General features: G+C 39.3%; 1 protein-coding gene across 1 annotated transcript in view; it reads left to right on the forward strand.

Annotated features, from left to right (window-relative positions):
- The window catches only part of LOC123723009, a 62455-nt gene that overhangs the window by 25334 nt on the left and 18102 nt on the right, over nucleotides 1-19019 (forward strand). The window contains exons 11-28 of the mRNA XM_045685552.1: nucleotides 9251-9459; nucleotides 9724-9832; nucleotides 9994-10040; nucleotides 12433-12568; nucleotides 12656-12756; nucleotides 13005-13187; nucleotides 13571-13740; nucleotides 13876-14023; nucleotides 14168-14375; nucleotides 14454-14520; nucleotides 14724-14803; nucleotides 14909-15050; nucleotides 15660-15778; nucleotides 15876-15960; nucleotides 16257-16416; nucleotides 16548-16737; nucleotides 16825-16949; nucleotides 17034-17172. Coding sequence (XP_045541508.1) covers nucleotides 9251-9459; nucleotides 9724-9832; nucleotides 9994-10040; nucleotides 12433-12568; nucleotides 12656-12756; nucleotides 13005-13187; nucleotides 13571-13740; nucleotides 13876-14023; nucleotides 14168-14375; nucleotides 14454-14520; nucleotides 14724-14803; nucleotides 14909-15050; nucleotides 15660-15778; nucleotides 15876-15960; nucleotides 16257-16416; nucleotides 16548-16737; nucleotides 16825-16949; nucleotides 17034-17172 — 2418 coding nt within the window. The remainder of the gene's footprint in view (nucleotides 1-9250; nucleotides 9460-9723; nucleotides 9833-9993; nucleotides 10041-12432; nucleotides 12569-12655; nucleotides 12757-13004; nucleotides 13188-13570; nucleotides 13741-13875; nucleotides 14024-14167; nucleotides 14376-14453; nucleotides 14521-14723; nucleotides 14804-14908; nucleotides 15051-15659; nucleotides 15779-15875; nucleotides 15961-16256; nucleotides 16417-16547; nucleotides 16738-16824; nucleotides 16950-17033; nucleotides 17173-19019) is intronic.

Consider the following 19019-nt stretch of genomic DNA (forward strand, 5'->3'; position numbering starts at 1 on the left):
GCTCGGGCTACAAAAAGTACATGTCACTATGAATACTACAAATCACTACGAAACTATACCACCAAGGCCATTGATAGGGAAAAGGCAGCTTACTTTAACTTTTATGTTAACAAAAACAAATGTAGGCCCTATCATATGTGGAATTATTTGAAAAGAGCTGCAGTGCTTGGTGATCCAGGTACACCAATAATTGCACCTCATTTGAGTGATCCAGACAAAATAAATGACTTTTTCTTGAATTCGCTTAGCACTGCAACGGACGTTAATACCTTAAGCTCTTTCGATAATAATATCTGCACCGATAGTAGATTTCAATTTGAAAACTGCACAGAGAATGAAATAGAAACAATTATAAAATCGATCAACACAAAAGCGATGGGTCATGATGGAATAACAATTGACATGATTAGGATGACTCTTGGATCTACTTGTAGTGTAATAAAACATATAATTAATGAATCTATACAATCAGGCACTTACCCTGAGCAATGGAAACTTTCAAAAATCAAGCCAATTCCTAAGCAACCTCACGTAGAATAATTGAAAGACTTAAGGCCAATAAGTATTCTGCCGACACTCTCTAAGGTTACAGAAAAGATCGTATGCAAACAGTTAACGTGCTATTTGGAATCTGAAGACCTATTACCCTCACTACAATCAGGTTTCCGGAGTGGTTACGGGACAGCTACGGCACTGGCTAAAGTAAGCGACGATATCCTCGCAGCACGTGATGTGGGGGAAGGAACTCTTCTAGTACTATTAGACTTCTCCAAAGCTTTTGATACTATAAATATAGAGCTTCTAATTAAGAAATTAAGCTATTACGGTATATCTAACAAAGCTTGCCAATGGTTCAGGTCTTTTCTCTCCGGTCGTAAGCAATTTGTTGAAATCGAGAATGTTGAAGGTGTAAATGTCAGATCACAAGTTAAAGACATCATTAGCGGCACCCCTCAAGGCTCCATAATAAGCCCAATTATCTTTAGTCTTTATACAGCTGATATCACAACATCGATCGCACACTGTAAGTATCATTTATATGCAGACGACACGCAGTTATACTTGTCATGCCGCCCCGAGGATTTAAAACAAGCGGAGGCAAAGATTAATCAGGACCTAGACAATTTATCTAATTGGAGTTTGAGAAATTCTCTTAAGATAAATCCCTGCAAATCTAAATATATAGTTTTCGGAAATAGACACCAACGTGAAGCTATTGTCAGGCAGTCTCCTCGAATCATGATATCGGGTCAAGAAATTGATAGAGTAGAATACGCGAAAAATTTGGGGCTATTGATGGACGGGGATTTACGCTTTGAAGGACACGTAAACAGCAAGATAAAAAATGCTCTTTATAGACTGAAACACCTATACCAACTCCGTAAATATTTAACCGAGGATATCAGAAAAACAATTACCGAAGCACTAGTACTTTCCCTTTTCAATTACTGTGACATTATTTATGGACCTAGAATTACAGAAAAGACAAAAAGGAGCATTCAGCGCGTGCAAAATGCATGTATCAGATTTTGTTATAATATACCAAAACGTTCGCATATTACTCCGTACATAAACGCGCGCGAAATCTTAAACATGGCAGCGAGAAGGGAATTACACTTAGCTTGTTGTATACATAAAGTTATAAAATCTAAAAAGCCATCATATTTATATACAAAATTCGACTGGTTCCAAGACAGAACTGACAGAAAAACACGTAGAAGAATGGAGAATTTTCTTAAAATTCCCAAACATAGGAGTACAAGCTACAGAGGAAGTTTCAAGTTTGCTTCCACAAAAATATGGAACGACTTGCCCCCACCCTTGCGCGGTCCTGTATCTGTACAGATTTTTAAAAAAAAAATTAAGCAAAAATTATTGTGTAGACAAATAAACTTATAATTAAACTTATAATTAATCTATTTTTTGAATATAAAGCTAATGTGCTCTTTTTTATTTTAAAGTAACCAAATTTTTTTTTTTTATTCTCTATATTAGGATGTATTTTTTGTTTGTATTACTAAATTCCTTATGTTGTAAACCAGCAGATGGGCACCTCTGAACGGGCGCATGGCCCACCGGCACAGGCTGAAAACCAGCTCCACAAGGCTATGCCTTGCGGTCTACGCTGAGCCTGCTGCCCATTGTTGTCAGTGCCGTCTTTAAGGCAGGGCCCGCAGGGCCCTGGCCCGAGGCCCCGAGGTAGGCAGGGGCCCCACAATTCTGAAAATTTTCGATATACAACAACAAATTTTATAACATAATAAGAAAAATATCAAATCACACACTTGGTAAAATAGAAACAAGATTTAGAAAATTTGTTTAAAAATTTATTTTTGCACTAAAATAACAGTAATTATATACAGCTTAAAAAACTTTTTTTCTCGATTTCTTCGCAGCAAAATTAGATATGAGTTCATCAAAATCAATCGATTTTAATAAGTCCGATTCTATACTCATTAAACTTAGATGATTCAATCGTGACTGTGACATTGTGCTTCGATGATACTCTCATATGTCGGGTGTTAAGAGACGGGGTTACGATTTAGCCTATTGCGTTATTGTAAACTGAAAAATGATAAAGTTAAAATTTAAGGATTTTCCATCCCTTACATAGGCCCCAGCCAGTACCTTGGCCCATAGCCTCGTTGATCCTAAAGACGGCACTGATTGTTGTCATATTCTTGTGTTGTTATTAATGCCATAAATATTGTATGTATTCCTTATGATGACAATAAAGAAGTTTATTATTATTATTATTATTATTAACCTTCTCTATAGATTGTGAAATTACTATTTATGTAAACTGGAAAATGTTTAAAAGAATTTAATTAATATTGTAAAACACTCTGGTACCTACATATGCAACTGTATATTGCTATGCCCTTACAGGGTGTTACATGTAAGTTCTAAACAAGAAATACTGTAACATGCAATAAAGGAATAAATAAATAAATAAATCGTGTTAAATTGTGTATTTTGAAATCAGTTAAATCTCGCTCAGGAACTGTGATCAGTGATTCGCCAACCAAAAAATGTGCTGGGGTTAAAGGTTCAAAATCATCAGGATGATCACTCATGGGAGAGAGCGGTCGCGAATTTAGGCACGCCTCGATTTGGACGAGGACGGTGTATAACTCCTCGAAGGTAAGTGTTGCCTCTCCTATTGTTCTCTTTATGTGATATTTTATAGATTTCACTCCGGCCTCCCATAATCCTCCGAAATTTGGTGATCCAGGTGGAATATAACGCCATTTGGTAGATTTGGAATCTAGTAGTGATTCAAGTTCTTTTGGTATCGATGCCTTGCCTTGATGCCACATCTCTAAAATTTCTTTACTGGCAGCGACGAATGTAGTTCCATTATCGCTCCACATCTCTCTACATGGACCTCTTCTTGATATGAAACGTCTGAATGCAGCCATGAACGCATCAACGGTCATGTCACTCACGATCTCTACGTGTATAGCCTTTGTAGCCATGCATATAAATAATGCGATGTAGCCACGATAGGATTTTGCTCCTCTGCCCTTGCTCATACGTACATCTATAGGGCCTGCAAAATCAACTCCACTTATAAGAAATGGTCTCGATGGAGTAACACGACACTCTGGCAAATCTCCCATCATCTGTGTGGTGTTATTGGCGCGTTGTCTCGAACAAATCATGCAATTTCTCACAAATCGTTTTACAGTATTGCCTGCATTTATCAACCAGTATTTGCCACGTAAGTATGACAACATTAATTGTGGCCCTCCATATTAGTAGTAGCGTATTAAAATGAGCATCTGCTAACAATAATGGTAAGAGTACATTAGTTTTTGAAATAATTACAGGATGCTTCCTCTGATACTGAATGTGAGCGTGCTTTAGGCGACCTCCGACTCTTAACACTTCGTTCTCATCCAAGAACGGTTTTAATGATAATAAACGACTTTTCTTTTGTAGAGGTAAGTCCCTTTTCAAATTCTCAATTTCATCTCTAAACTCTATGCCTTGTGACAACTTTAAACAAACGGTAAGTTCTTCTTCTCTTTCCTCAAAATTTATAAATGATGTATTAACCTTATGTTTATTTTTCAGGTGCAGCCATCGTCTACAGTATGCTATCACCGTTATTAGTTTTCTCAAAGAAGAATATTTAGTTAATAAGGTAAGTATTTCCCCATCTTCTGACTCTTGCGACTTAACTGTCATACAAGAAACTGTTTCTTTTAGCTCCAATGTAGTAGTTGGTACTTCACAGGAAAGTCTTTTTATGTATTTATCTTTTAGAAATAATGGACCTTGCCACCACAACTCATGGGATTTTAATTTTTCAGGCGCTACTCCTCGTGATGCTGGGTCAGCAGGATTCTCTTTTGTAGGTATGTGGGACCAATTTGGTTCGAAAGTATTTGATATTTCAATCACTCTATTTTTTACATATGGTTTCCATCTATTGGGATCGCCGTTTATCCAACATAACGCTACTTGTGAGTCGGACCAAGCGTAAGTATGTGTCTCATCAACTCTCAATGCGGTCGCGACATGTTTTAAAAGTTTTGTCAGCAGAAGAGCAGCACATAATTCTAAACGTGGGAGCGTTACTTCTTTTAAAGGTGCTACCTTTGTTTTTGACATTATCAACGAAACCTTGACTTCATCATTGGATTGCACAACTCTAGCATAAACCACTGCGGCATATGCTGCTGCTGAAGCGTCTGAAAAACCATGCAACTCAAATCTACGATGTGTATTCGAGGTACCCATCCATCTATCTACATTTATTTCAGAAAGTTTGTTTAACTGAGAATTGTATTTGCACCATTCATTGCGTAGTGAGGCTGGTAGCTCATCATCCCATGCAATTTTTGCTGCCCACAGTTTTTGCATGAAGATTTTTGCAACAATAATACTCGGTGCTAGCCAACCCATAGGATCGAATAGCGAAGCAATGACGGTAAGTACCTTTCTTTTAGTTATAGTTGGTTCAAGTGATATTTTCGAATTGTGGACTGTATTTGTTATTTGTAACTTGTCAGTTAGTGTATTCCAGTTAATACCTAACGTTTTTATTGTATCTTTTATGTTTGGCTCTATCTCATTTTTTGATGCTCTTTTACTATTCTCGATCTCTTCCATAAATTGTTTACTATTAGAATTCCATTTTTGTAGCTCAAAACCTCCTGATTGTAGTATTTTTGTTATTTTACTTTGAATGTCGATTGCAGTTTCTACATCGTAACTGCCTGATAAAATGTCATCGACGAAAAAATCGTTAAGAATGGCTCTCTGTGCCTCTTGTAATGACTCATTGCAAGGTATGGCGCACATGCTGTGCCAAATGTGACTGTTAGCAATCTATAATCTTGTATTTCTTCTTCACCACTAAAACGCCATAATATTCTGTGATAATCTGTATCTTCCTTGCTCAGTCTTATTTGTCGGTACATTTTGATTATGTCCGCTGTAAAACAAATCTTATGCATTCTCCATCTCATCAAAATACTACGTAATTCTTCTTGTAGTGGTGGACCAATTAATAACTCATCATTAAGTGAAATATTGTTGCTTCCTTTACTCGAAGCATCAAACACAACTCTAACTTTTGTCGTAATTTTGTCTTCTCTCAATACTGCATGGTGCGGTAGGTATATGGCACTCTCGTGTCTCGTTCTCTCTTTTACCGGCTCCATGTGGTTTAAAGTAAGATACTCTCTCATGACTTTATTATACTCGTGACTCAGTTTCTCATCTTGTGATAGTTTTTTGTCTAATCTCTTGAATCTGTCTAGTGCTCTCTCATAAGTATGTGTAGGTAGGTTAGGTTCGTCTTGCTTAAACGGAAGTGCGACGACGTATCTTCCATTAGGTTCTCGTGTTGTAGTATTCTCGTAAATTTGCTCAGCTCGTAACTCTTCTAATGTATAAGGTGGGTTAGTTCTAATCTCCACATTCTCGTCTTCCCAAAATTTCTCTAACATTTTCTCTAGTTTTACGTTTAAGTGCATGCTTACTATTCCCCTTGTTATATTTTCTTTTATACCTCCTCCAGATATTATCCAACCAAACTGTGTTTGTTGGGCAATTGGTGACCCTTCACTTCCTTTAATTACTCCACTCATTATTATTTCAGTAAAAACATTAACTCCTAAAAGTAAATCTATGGTACCTGGCTCCATGTATGTTGGATCTGCCAAAGTTAAATGTTGGATGTGAGAGAATGATTCATTATTGACTCTTGAAGTAGGTAAAAAGTCAGTAATTTATTTTACCACAAATGCTGTACAGTTAATTTTGAATGCATTTGTAAGTCTCGGCGTGATCTCCAACTCAGTAGCATATTTGATTTTTGATGTCATCTGATCCACACCACTCACCTCGCCTTCCACTATTCTTCTGCGTAATTGTAAACGTTTCACAGTTATTTCATTTACAAAGGACTCTTGTGAACATGGATCTATAAGAGCTCTTAAGGTTTGAGGTCCTTTACTAGTTTCGATGTTAACCAGTGCAGTTGCTAATAATGCAGTTTTTCCTTGTACTGTGAGATGGGATCGAATAACTCTCGATTCAGATGTAGTTGGAGTCTCTATGGTTGTATTTTCAGACCTGTTAGGCTCACTCTCTCTTTCTGTTCTGGTTAGATGAATTAATGTATGATGTCTCTTTCTGCACTCATGACAGGACGCTTTGGATCTACAATTTATGACACTGTGACTCGGTGATAGACAATTAAAACATAATCTCGCGTTCTGTATATGTTCAATTCGTTTGTTCACATCTAATTTCGCAAATTCTGTACATGCTGATAAGCGGTGATATTGTCTGCAAAATGGACAATGTTGAGTATTATTAGTTGTAATAAATAATTTTGTTTTTGAAGGGTTTCTCTCTTTTGACACATTAACTGAAGTAGTACACATCATCTCATAGACTCTAAATCTTGTCTCTAGGAATTTCGTAAATCTCTCAAAAGTGGGTAAGATATCTATGGGTAACTCTCCAACATCTTCTTCCCATTGCTTATGTGATTCATCGTCCAGCTTATTGACTATCAAATGGATTACTATGATGTCCCAGTTTGTGGTTTCCACATCATTGTTCTTTAAACTGTTAAGACATTCGACTGTCGTATCCAATAAATCTTTGATTCCTTTGGCTGTACTTTGGGATAGTTTTCTTTGGTTAAAGAGTCGATTTAGTATAGTTTGAACAATTATTCTTCGATTATTATATCTGTTATTTAAAGTCTCCCATGCAACATCGTAATTTCTTTCCGTGATTTGTATTTGTCTTAATAATTGCTCTGCCTCACCGGTTATACTTGATTTTAAATAATGTAGCTTTTGAACTTTGGATAAAGAATGATTGTTATGTATAAGTGTTGTATACAAATCTCTAAATGTACTCCAGTCATGATAATTTCCAGAAAATTGGGGTATATTAATTTTTGGTAGCTTGACTTCCTGTGTTTGGTTATGTGTTATATAGTCCGGTCGCGGAGCAGGAAGAATTTCGTACAATGACCTCTTTACCTACTGACAGAGGTTACAAACATTTTTGTATTTAGTGCGGTTTACATGAATTATTTGAAGGAGAAAGAAAAATTACCAACTTATAAAATATAGTTATTATTATTATATAAATCATTTATTTAGATTTAATAATACAAGTAATAAAAATCTAGACAAGTATCTAATAATAAAAAATCAAAAATCAGAATCCGATTCCTCTGTTTCGGAGTAACTGTTACTTTGCTCTATTGTTCAATTTCGAGAAGTGAAGAATTCATTTGTATAATATTTTAAAACCAAAAAGTAACTATCGGAAAGCCGGCAATAAAATAGATGATGTTGCCTGCAATTTCGTCTTTCAAATATTCGTTTCGATTGTTCATTTCGAACTATCGAATAATTAACCTTTTCGGTAATCCTTCTAACGGAGCCCATAAAATTTTTATTATGCAAACAAACAAACTAAAGGTTTACAATCCCTGAGGACGGCGGCCTTTGTTTCTGTGCGAGCGAGACTAATTGTATTTACGCGGGAGTGACAGAGACAGGTAATGCGAGTTCAATGTACGAAATTCTTCGTGCTCCGCGACCGGACTATATTTTTCTCTAATGACTCAGGTGCTTTCTCACTTAACTCCTCTATTTTCTCTAACATGTCTGATTTTGTGTTGATATATTCCTCTTCTCCTATGCCAAACATGTCTATAGCGAAATATTTATGCTTTAATTTTTGCTCAGAAGTAGCTATTTGCACTATAGAAAAATGTGTTGTTCTGAATTTCGTCCAATACTCATTTAACGTCTCAACTTTCACTTGAATTGTAGCAACTTTCAATCTTGACTTAGAGGATTTTCTGAAATTTACTCCAATTTTTTTTATAAGTTCTAAAGTAACTTCTTGTTCTGATATTAAGGTCTCCATTTGCAATGTTTTTGATTCACTTGGATTTTACAAAATTTTGTAAGTCCAAATCTATTGAAAATTTTTCTAAGTCCAAATTTATTGAAAATTTTTCTAAGTCCAAATTTATTGAAAATTTTTCTAAGTCCAAATTTATTGAAAATTTTTCTAAGTCCCTTGATCAGTAAACTTGAAAATTTTACAAGTCTCGTAATCAGTAAAATATTCTAAGTCGCTTATAAGCGAAATTCTCCAAATTATTCTAAGTGTTTGAATAATCGAAAGTCCCGTTATCTCAAAATCCGGCGTAGATTGGACCATAAAATTGTAGGGGAAAGCACTAGACACTCACTCACTGATATAGATTTATTACTCACAACTCACTTAATAATTCACAAGAAAAAGAACAACTCAGAAAATCTTAAATTAATACAATGTATATTCAAAATAGTTACACCAAACCATATCGCGTTTCGTTATCGAACAGCGCCATCTAGTTTTGTAATCGTTACTAACATAACTCGTAAAACATACTTTACTATTTTCAAAATTGCTTATTCAGTCCTTTGCTGGTAACGCCAATTTCTAAACTTATTTTATGTATGTTTGTCTAAACGCCTGTAAAATGCTAAATGCCTGGTTTGATTTTGACGGGAAGGTAGTTGAAACATACGAGCATATTATACGCTATTTTTTTCTGCGTTGACGAAGTCAGGCTACCACCAGGATGTTATATATATATATATATATATATATATATATATATATATATATATATATATATATGACGTAATAATAGACAGCAATTTTAAGGAAATAATTTTTTGTATTATGTGTTTTGTGTAATATGTAGCAAGGGTCGGACAGTATGTGGGAGGTGTATGTAACACTGGCGCCACTGGAGGCAGTGGTGCAGGCGAGCGTGGTGCGGCTGGCGGCGGCCGTGCTGCGTCTGCTGCGTCCGAGCTCCGCCGCCTGCCCACTGCGCCCGCCCACGCCCACGCCCACGCCCACGCCCACGCCCCGCCCAATCTCCCACCTCGCCACGACACACGCCCCACTGTAATAATATACTATATTTTATACAAAAACTATATAAATAACGTAAGAGGATAATCTAATTTCGAATGAATTAGTCAATTTTTATAATAAAAATCGCGAGATTGACGTATAAAAACTTTGACAGATGACAGATTATAGCAGACTTAACGTTGGCGCCATCTACTTGGAACTTTCTGTTTTTCTCCCTGCACTAAAGTATGGGTCAAAATGGAAAATTGTCAACAATTTTTTTGAATAGTGTTTGAGACAATATTATAATTTCAGTCGCAGCGAATGGCAGCTTCCATTTTTCTACATGTCGGCCGGCGGCTTGCGACTGCTGCTTACTGAGCACGGGGCAGAGAGTGCGGAAGATGACACAATCATGCTCGTTGTTAGTATTTACTTATATTTTATAGACAGACAAACAAACATATATCCGAACAAACAAATTACTTGTTTCCGAAACATCAAAAACATTAATTTTGATATAGTTTTTATAACGTAGTTGTAGTTTTGATTGTAGTTGGGACTTATATTACTATTTTTTTACAGATCGGAAAAGTTACTGTAAATCCACATCCGGAGAACCCTATTTGCAGGTGCATATCATTCTAAAATTATAAATGCGATTTTTTTATATCATAAAAAAAGAAACAAAATAATTTCATGAAAACTGCTTTCTTTCTTTCTTCTCTCTTTCAAAAACCCTCTAAACTCTAAAGAAAGTTCTCTTCTTTCTTGTAACATGTCTATATTGTATAATTATTGTTATTTCGCAGTCGGTGTCGGCCGAAGTAAATAGGTGACATTTTATATTTGAGATGTATTAGACATACTTACGTTTATGTCCCTACTTAGGCCGAAACCGACTCCAAAATAACAATAATTATACAATATAGACATGTTACAAGAAATAAGAGAACTTTCTTTAGAGTTTAGAGGGTTTTTGAAAGAGAGAAGAAAGAAAGAAAGAAGTTTTCATGAAATTATTTTGTTTCTTTTTAGTGTATTTTGTTTGAGATTGTTTTTTATGGTACTTTTGAATGCATTTTGTTTGAAATTGTTTTTTTATGTTACTTTTGAGTGAATTTTGTTTGAAATTGTTTTTTTACGTTACTTTTGAGTGCATTTTGTTTGAAATTGTTTTTTTACGTTACTTTTGAGTGCATTTTGTTTGAAATTGTTTTTTTTAAAGTTACTTTTGAGCGCATTTTGTTTGAGATAGTTTTTTTTGTTTTGAAGTCGGCTATTTTTTTTTCTTAAAATGTTTGTTTTATTTCTCAATTTTTAGTGAATTTGAAGTTCAATTACAAATTTCCTTAATACGTATAAGGACATAAATAAGACAAATAAAGAAAAGGACTTTACTATTTAATATGTGTGTACTTCAATTCAAAAACTAATTTAGAATACACCAGATAACCACTTATCCTTTAAACAATGAAATAATTATCAAAATCGGTATACAAATTGAAAATTAACGAACTAATACATCGTAGCGTGCCTTTAATTTTGTCCAGTCGCGCGCCGCAGTAGCATTTTTCGAATGCGCGTAGTTTTTAATAATTTAATATCTTCCAAACTATTGATCAGAATTACATAGTTTAAAGGCTAATGTAATCTGCATTTAATACTCTAGCCATCAAACATATTTATTTGGATAAGGATTCATATCGAATATAATATAATAGCGCCGTAAGCTTACGACGCTGTTTTTCGTGTGCAATTTAATCGAAGTTTGTTCATAATAACATGGTTTTTGTGAGACATCCATAGATGATAGATATATGCCACCTTAGACTTTTATTTAGCAAATTTAAGGATCTATAATTACTCCATACCTCATTTTAATGTAGGTCATATAGTTTGACCTACGTAAGCCCAGAAAGCAAATTTGTGCTATTCATTGTAACGCGATGTAGCATTTTTCGTTTCCGCGTAATTTTATTCTTACGATTTCTCCTAAACTATTAGACAGAATGATATAGTTTCAATTGCAAATATAATCTACATTAAATTCTCTTGATAATGAACATATTTATTTACATAAGGGTTAATACTGAACTTGAATAATAGCGTCGGAAATAGGGCATGAATTTAATTAATGTTTCTAAAGAAAAAAAATGGTTATTGTGAGAAAACTATAAAAGATAGATATATGCTATCGCGGACTTTTTTTTAGCACATTTAAAGAGCTACAATTCGCCATACATCATTTTTATGTAGGTCCTATAGTTTAGCCTACGTAAGCGCTGAAAGCAAAAATGTCCCTAATTTCCGCAACAAATTTTGAAGCTATATTCAAAATCTACTAGTCTTCTAGTTATTTAAAAAAAAAAACAAAAAAATGGGACCCACCTGCAAGCACTTCCTTTCGATTAAAATAATTTTTATCAAAATCGGACCACCAGGGGCCGAGTTTCGCGGTAACACACATAAAAAAAAAAAAAAACAGTCGAATTGATAACCTCCTTCTTTTTGAAGTCGGCTAAAAACGGTGGCAAACGAGCAAACGGCCACCCGAATTCGCCGCAATAGCGAGGCCACCGTTGCCCATAGACATCCGCAAATACTGATGCGTTGCCTTACTTTAATCAACAGAGAAGGGGACGCACAGAAAGAGAATATTTCTCCTTCCTATGCGTCCCCTCTTCCGCCAAATCCACTTCCTAACTACCGACTAAAATTAGGCCTCCGGTAGCACACTCATCAGACTGTACTTGGAATTGCTTCCACTTGACGCCTGTCTTCTGTGTGGTCGTGGTATTGCACCGGTCGACCCGGCCAATTCATGCAGCCAACAAATATTGTTGTTGCGGGATCTACCACTGTTAAAGTGTGTGTTTAGATGTATGTATGGATAATTTAATGTTTGTTAGAAGGTATCTCGAAACGGGTAAACACATTTGACATAGATATAGAACATAGTCTGCAAGAACACATAGACTAGACAAAAGCAAATTGATTTCAAATGACACATCGTATGTTCAGACGTGTAGTGAACGCGTGTGCGGAGACGAGCGGGTGGGCGACGGGCGCAAGTGCTCCTGATGGCCGACAGTATGAAGCACTCGCCCGGGGCGTGGCGCTGCGCTCCGCACGCTTTCATCAGCTTGTCAGACAAGAGGTAGCAATAACTCATAATTTGCATGTCCAAGTTCAATTTTATACTATTTAGATTAAACTCGAACAAATACTGTTTCAATATTTTTAGGTAAGCGAAGCAGAAATTATGAAAGGCACGGGCGGTGAAAATCCAGCATTGAAATGGAGTCAGCCAACGATTTCACCTGTCATCACACCAATATTACATTCGTAAGTTGTGTTTTTGTTGTCATATCTCTATAAAACTATAGATTTTAACAAAAACTAGCTTTTACCCGCGACTCCGTCCGCGCGGAATAAAAAAATAGAAAACGGGGTAAAAATTATCCTATGTCCGTTTCCTGGTTCTAAGCTACCTGCCCACCAATTTTCAGTCAAATCGATTCAGCCGTTCTTGAGTTATAAATAGTGTAACTAACACGACTTTCTTTTATATATATAGAAATGTTGTGTTGCAGTGTGGACGTGGAGTGCGTGGTGGCGCCTACGGTGGTGGTGTACGACGAGGAGGGGCCGACGGTGGCATGCGGGCCAGCACTTGAACTCAATCTCGCCTCCGACTGCTCCGTCGAGCTCGGCCTGCACCAGCTCGCGCTCCTCGTCTCCCTCAGCGATTCAATGCGGGATGCCCTCACACACGGGTAACACATGTATAACCTGGCTAAGAGAGAAATCTTTATAAACGGGAGTCATTTCCCGGTTCCGACGAACGGCTTACATAATCGAGAAACTAGGGTTAGAGAGAAACTTCTTTTAGTGAGAAAAATATCGCAATCCCTTGGACTCTTGTTTATTAATTTTCGACTGTATACTAGCTGAATCGGACAAGTTGCAATGCCAAAATCATAGTGCACAAATTTTTTTTTAGATTTTTTATGACACAAACCTGAACATTGTGTCAAAGTTTCGTTGAAACATGTACAGTGGTTTAAGTGAGAAACATATAAAAAAATGTATTCATATAGAAGAAAACGTATACGATAATTAATATTCCAATGATCTTAAAAAATTGTGTAATTAACAGGGTGGAAGACGTTGATGCAGATGAGGCTGAGGAGGAGTCGAACACGTGTCCTTACTCGCAGCTGATCCCCGAGCCGCTGTCGCCCTGGCCAGATACAGCGCCCATGCCGCCTACACCATCCTCCGCGACCGTCGCGCCTACAACCTCAGCAAACTCCACACCTGCTTCTCGTAAGAGTCATTCTTATACTATTGTATTTGTAGTCCCATTTACCAACGCCATTGAATGACTTTCGGATAATAATTATAGAGTTAAGCTTAATAACTTTTCTTAGCTTTGGTAGTAATGTAAATGAAACATTACAGCTTGGACAACGCGAAGTGATTCGATGCGGGGAGGCATGGATTCGGGTGTGGCGTCGGCCGCCTCGCACTGCGCAGCCAAATATAGCTTAAGTGAGGAGCCGCAGGGACCCATCAAGAAAAATGTATCCATTGCGCTCGCAAATCATAGGTAATTAAGATTTTTACTGAATTTTACATCAGCGGCCTTGTCCAAATTATCTATGTCCAATTATAAAATTAAGCCTACTAAAATTTTGTAACAAATTCATCCATAGTGAAATTTTGATATTACAAACGACTCATCTTACCACAGGATCGATCCATGGGAACATTTTGAGTTGTTTGTGACAATGGGGGTGATCGAAGCTTGTTTGTATGCTGCGGATACTGGCGGCAGCGAGTTAGCGCCGCTACGCGCTCGCGAACCGCCATTGGCCGACCATGTGCCAGTGTCGGCCCCGCCCAGCGCCACACCGGGCCCCGCCACTGACACAGCGCCCGAAGACCAGTCACGCCCCAATGTAATCATACATGCAAATATCTTTTTTTTTATTGAACAACAGTTACCAAGATGTTATAAATAAATCTGTTTTTCATAGGTTAGTTTCAAAGACATTAAAGAGACGAGTAAGAAAGACGACGGACGCGAGTCAGCGACCGCCGGCAGTTCGATCGCACCGGACGACATTAAAAGCACCGATATCGACAAAACTCACTTTGACTTAATGGTTAGTTATTTCAATTAAGTCAAATGGTTAAGTTGAAAAAAAATTCTCAATTTATATTTAATTTACAAAAGAATTTTTTTAATCTTAATTTGTGCTATTGATGTTTTCAGAATGTCTTGCCCCAAGCCAGGAAGACGTAAGGTTACTTGCAGATGATCCATATTAGCTTGCAACAACCAAACCTGTACTACTGGCGAAAAGAAACACAGAGGACGTTTCAGGTACAAATAGAAGAAGCGACGTTTTTAACTAAGTTGCCTTAAAACCACCCGAAAAATAGTGTTACCTAACATGTTTATACCTAAGTTGCATTCGCTGTACTTCAGGTATCGTTGTTCGACGCGGGCGTGGCGCTCGGAGGAGGTACATCGCGTCGTGTGCTACTGAGTACTGAGCGCGGTACCCGAGACCCACTCACCGACATTCCGCCAGCCCTCGCCACACTTAGAGCAACCATACCCACCACCAGTAAGTATTGGAAACGTTACGTACATCTTCGAACGTGTACGCGTACACGTATATTTTAATATTGTCTATGGTTAATTCTTTTAACTAATATAGAACGGCTAAAACACCTACGTACATAGTTACTAGTTACACACGACTAGTTTCGAGCCCGTCGGGGGCCCTTCATCAGGGAAACTTGAACAACAACACCAATAACGCTTTGGTATCAACCTCGTCAACGAGGCCGGCGCACCCCGCGCCCCCCGCCCCCTCAAGATCCGCACAAAGAGCGCAGGCGCGCAGTGAGCGACGGGCCGAGTCCGCGAAATAAAACCAGTCCCACTCACCCCTGATGAAGGACCGCCGATGGGCTCGAAACTAGTTTTAATTGGTGCCGACACCGGGCATATGTACGTGAGTGTTTTAGCCGTTCTATATTAGTTAAAGATAATGTTTCACGAAAGTTTGAAGCCTTGTCTATCCAATTTTTAAATCTTGGGTTATGAATTAAAAAAAAATACCAAAACCAAAAAGTCCATGCGCAATGTATAAATTTTATTTTTTATTATTTTAAGAAAGAATTTGTAGTATAATTTTTGAATTTCTAGATATGTATTATTGGTTTTATAGGTATTTCTGCAACGGTAATACCGAACGCGCGAGGCACGCTTCAGTTAGATATAGAGCGACCTGTTCTGTTTGATGTTTGCACGGACCGACTGATGCGTCTTCATACTATTGTCAAGTTGGTAAGTAAGCGTCTTTAAGAACATAATAACACTCTATTATTATATAAATAATCACTTTAATGATGATTTTAACGACTCTTGTATGTCGGTTAATCAGGTCAATAAGCAGTTGAAGCAAGTGAAAACAACGACAGAAGAAGATACAACTCAGTCTTCTATGAGGAGATTACGCAAATTAATGAGTGAGTGTTTACATTTCAGATTAATTTTCAAGAATGCATTTATTATAATGTATTATTTTTGTTGTAATGTATGATTAGTTTAGTGTTGTAATATTGTATTAAATTTGTATTTTGTACCCTGTTTAATATAAATAAATAAAAAAAAAAGTGTTTCTCACACAAATATTAGTAGAGTAGTTTTTAAGTTTACGAATGAAATCTTGTATCATCAAAATATATAAATTTGCGTGTGTAACGATGATGTGTTAACCGCAGCGAGGCACGGTGTAGCGAATGTGTCGCTGAGCGCGGGTCAGGTGGGAGTGCGGGGGTCTGTGGGGACGGCGGGGTGGACGAGCGCGAGCGCACACGTCACCGCCGCCGTACGTCCCGACCGCCTCAACGCACGCGTACTGTTGCCTGCGCAGGCGCGCCCTGCGACGCCCGCAGACCGGTACTGCTGCCAGTGAACGTCGGGTAAACATACATTCACAATTCACCTTCAACTTTTTTTCATTTTGTATAGTTCTTTTTTACAACTATATATTACAGTTTGTTTCTGATGTAATTTAAGAAAAATGTATGTTATTACATTTTGTTTGGCGCAGGGCTACGGTGGTGGCGACTTGGGAGGGATGGCGGCGCAGTGGGGGTGGGGCCGGGGGCGGAAGCGGCGCGGCAGGAGGCGTGCGCGGCGCGCTGTATGCCGACGCGGTAACGCTCGATTTGCGCCCCGGCGACCTCGAAGCCCTCTCCGTTTTGCACCACGCCGTCCTGCATCTGCAGCAGTTTTTAAAAGTAAAATTAATACGTGAATGTGTTTACAATTAAATAAAAAGATTTTCTCAAAAGAAACACAAATTAAATACCAATATATATTGACAGGGCGAAACTCAAGATTCGTGGATTAACGTCGGCGAGAAAAAACCCAGTACATCGTCTACAGCAACCGTATCGTCTACCAGCTCGCTCGAGGATCTCGCCGATCATTACTACAAGGATGATCTCAGGTAATTTTCACTAAGGGCTTCGCTTAGTGTACAAAAAGTCAGCACTAAGCGACCGTTAAAATGGGCAATAAATATGTGGACCAGGAGCGGCGCGTTCAAGTTGGTGCGCGGCGGACAGGTGCCGATGGCGTACCAGGTGCGAGCTATGGCCAGCGCGCTGGCCTGGCGTTACCCGCACCCTCGCGCCCTCACCAGGCTTGTCGCGTTCCCTGTCCCGGGATTGGTAACTACTACTAACATTGCTATATTCATTGCGAGAGATTTGCAAAATCTTTTTTTTTTTTTTTTATAAGAGAAGGGGGCAAACGAGCGGCGCGAACACCGAAGTGATCATCGACGCCCATGGACATCCGCAACACTACGAGAATTGCAGATGCGTTGCCGGCCTTTAAGAAAGAGATATGCTCGCTTCTTGAAGGACCCTAAGTCGTAGTGGTTTGGAAATACCGCCGAGGACAGACTATTCCACAACGCGGCCGTGCGCGGCAAGAAATTTCGCGAAAACCGCACTGTTGTGGAATGCCAGCCATCCAGATGGTATGGATGGTACCTGGCGGTCTGTCGGGTCGTCCGATGACGAAACTCGGCGGCAGGAATCGTTCCAAACAGTTCTTCGGAACACTCCCCGTGGTATAAACGATAAAAAATGCTGAGGGAACTGACGTCCCTCCGCAAGGCCAGAGTATCAAGCCGATCGGTAAGAGCTCGGTCGTTGACGATTCTAGTCGCTCTCCGTTGTATGCGGTCAAATGGAAGAAGCTGGTACTGGGGTGCTCCCGCCCAGAGGTGCGAGCAGTATTCCATGTGGGGCCGAACTTGCGCCTTGTACAGTTGAAGGCGGTGGCCCGGCTGGAAATACTGCTTCGCCCTACTGAGCACACCCAGCTTTTTGGAGGCCAGCTTGGCCTTGTCTTCCAAGTGACCGCGAAACTGAACGTCACTCGATATGTCAACGCCGAGAATACCGATACTGGCTGAGGCAACCAGGGGAGTGCCCTCAAAACGAAGGTCTACGACAAAGGGTTGTTTTTTAGCGGTAATGGCGCATACTTGTGTCTTTTTGGGATTGAATTCAACGAGATTTCGTCGACCCCAATCCGAAACTTCACCCAGTAGGGTCTCCAGTTCAGACACAAGTTTGGTCCGGTTCTCATCGGCAGTAGCCCGAGAAACATTGGCACGGGCCGTGTACAGTGCGTCACACGTGCTATCGTCTGCATAACAATGAATGTTGCTGAATTGCAGCATGTCATTGATATGCAGAAGAAACAATGTGGGCGACAGTACACAGCCCTGTGGGACACCAGCGTTGATTGGTTTCGGGTCAGAGCACGCACCGTCAACAACGACCTTGATGCTCCGACCCTCCAAGAAGCTAGAAATCCAGGCGCATAGTTTCTCGGGCAGCCCGTAGGAAGGCAACTTCGCAAGAAGTGCTTTGTGCCACACCCGATCAAAGGCTTTGGCCACGTCCAAACTAACCGCCAGGGCCTCCCCCTTGCCCTCGATAGCCTCCGACCATCGATGCGTGAGGTACGCGAGAAGATCACCAGCTGAGCGACGCTGACGGAATCCATACTGCCGATCGCTAATCAGCTGATGCTCCTCAAGGTACCTCATAAGCTGGCAATTGACGGTCGTTTCCATGACTTTTGAGAACAAAGGGGTAATGGCAATCGGCCTGTAGTTAGACGGATCCGAGCTATCGCCTTTCTTTGGGATCGGGTGGATTATGGCAGTCTTCCATGAATTCGGGACGATGCCTAAGGAGTAGAGGAACCGGAACAGGCGCGTTAAAACCGGTGCCAACTCAGGAGCGCAAGTCTTAAGCACGATGGGAGGAATTCCGTCAGGCCCACTCGACTTGTGGACGTCCAGAGAATACAGCACTTTACGTACTGATCTCTGGCGAAACTGGATTTCGGACATGAAGGTGTCACCGCACGGGATATTCGGCGGTGAGCTACCTTTATCCTCCAGAGTCGAGTTCGACGCAAAAAGAGAGCCTAGAAGATCGGCCTTCTCTTTTGCGGTGTGGGCCAACGAGTCATCCCCCCTGCGCAAAGATGG

Source organism: Papilio machaon, chromosome W, assembly GCF_912999745.1.
Source record: "Papilio machaon chromosome W, ilPapMach1.1, whole genome shotgun sequence".
Lineage (NCBI taxonomy): Eukaryota > Metazoa > Arthropoda > Insecta > Lepidoptera > Papilionidae > Papilio > Papilio machaon.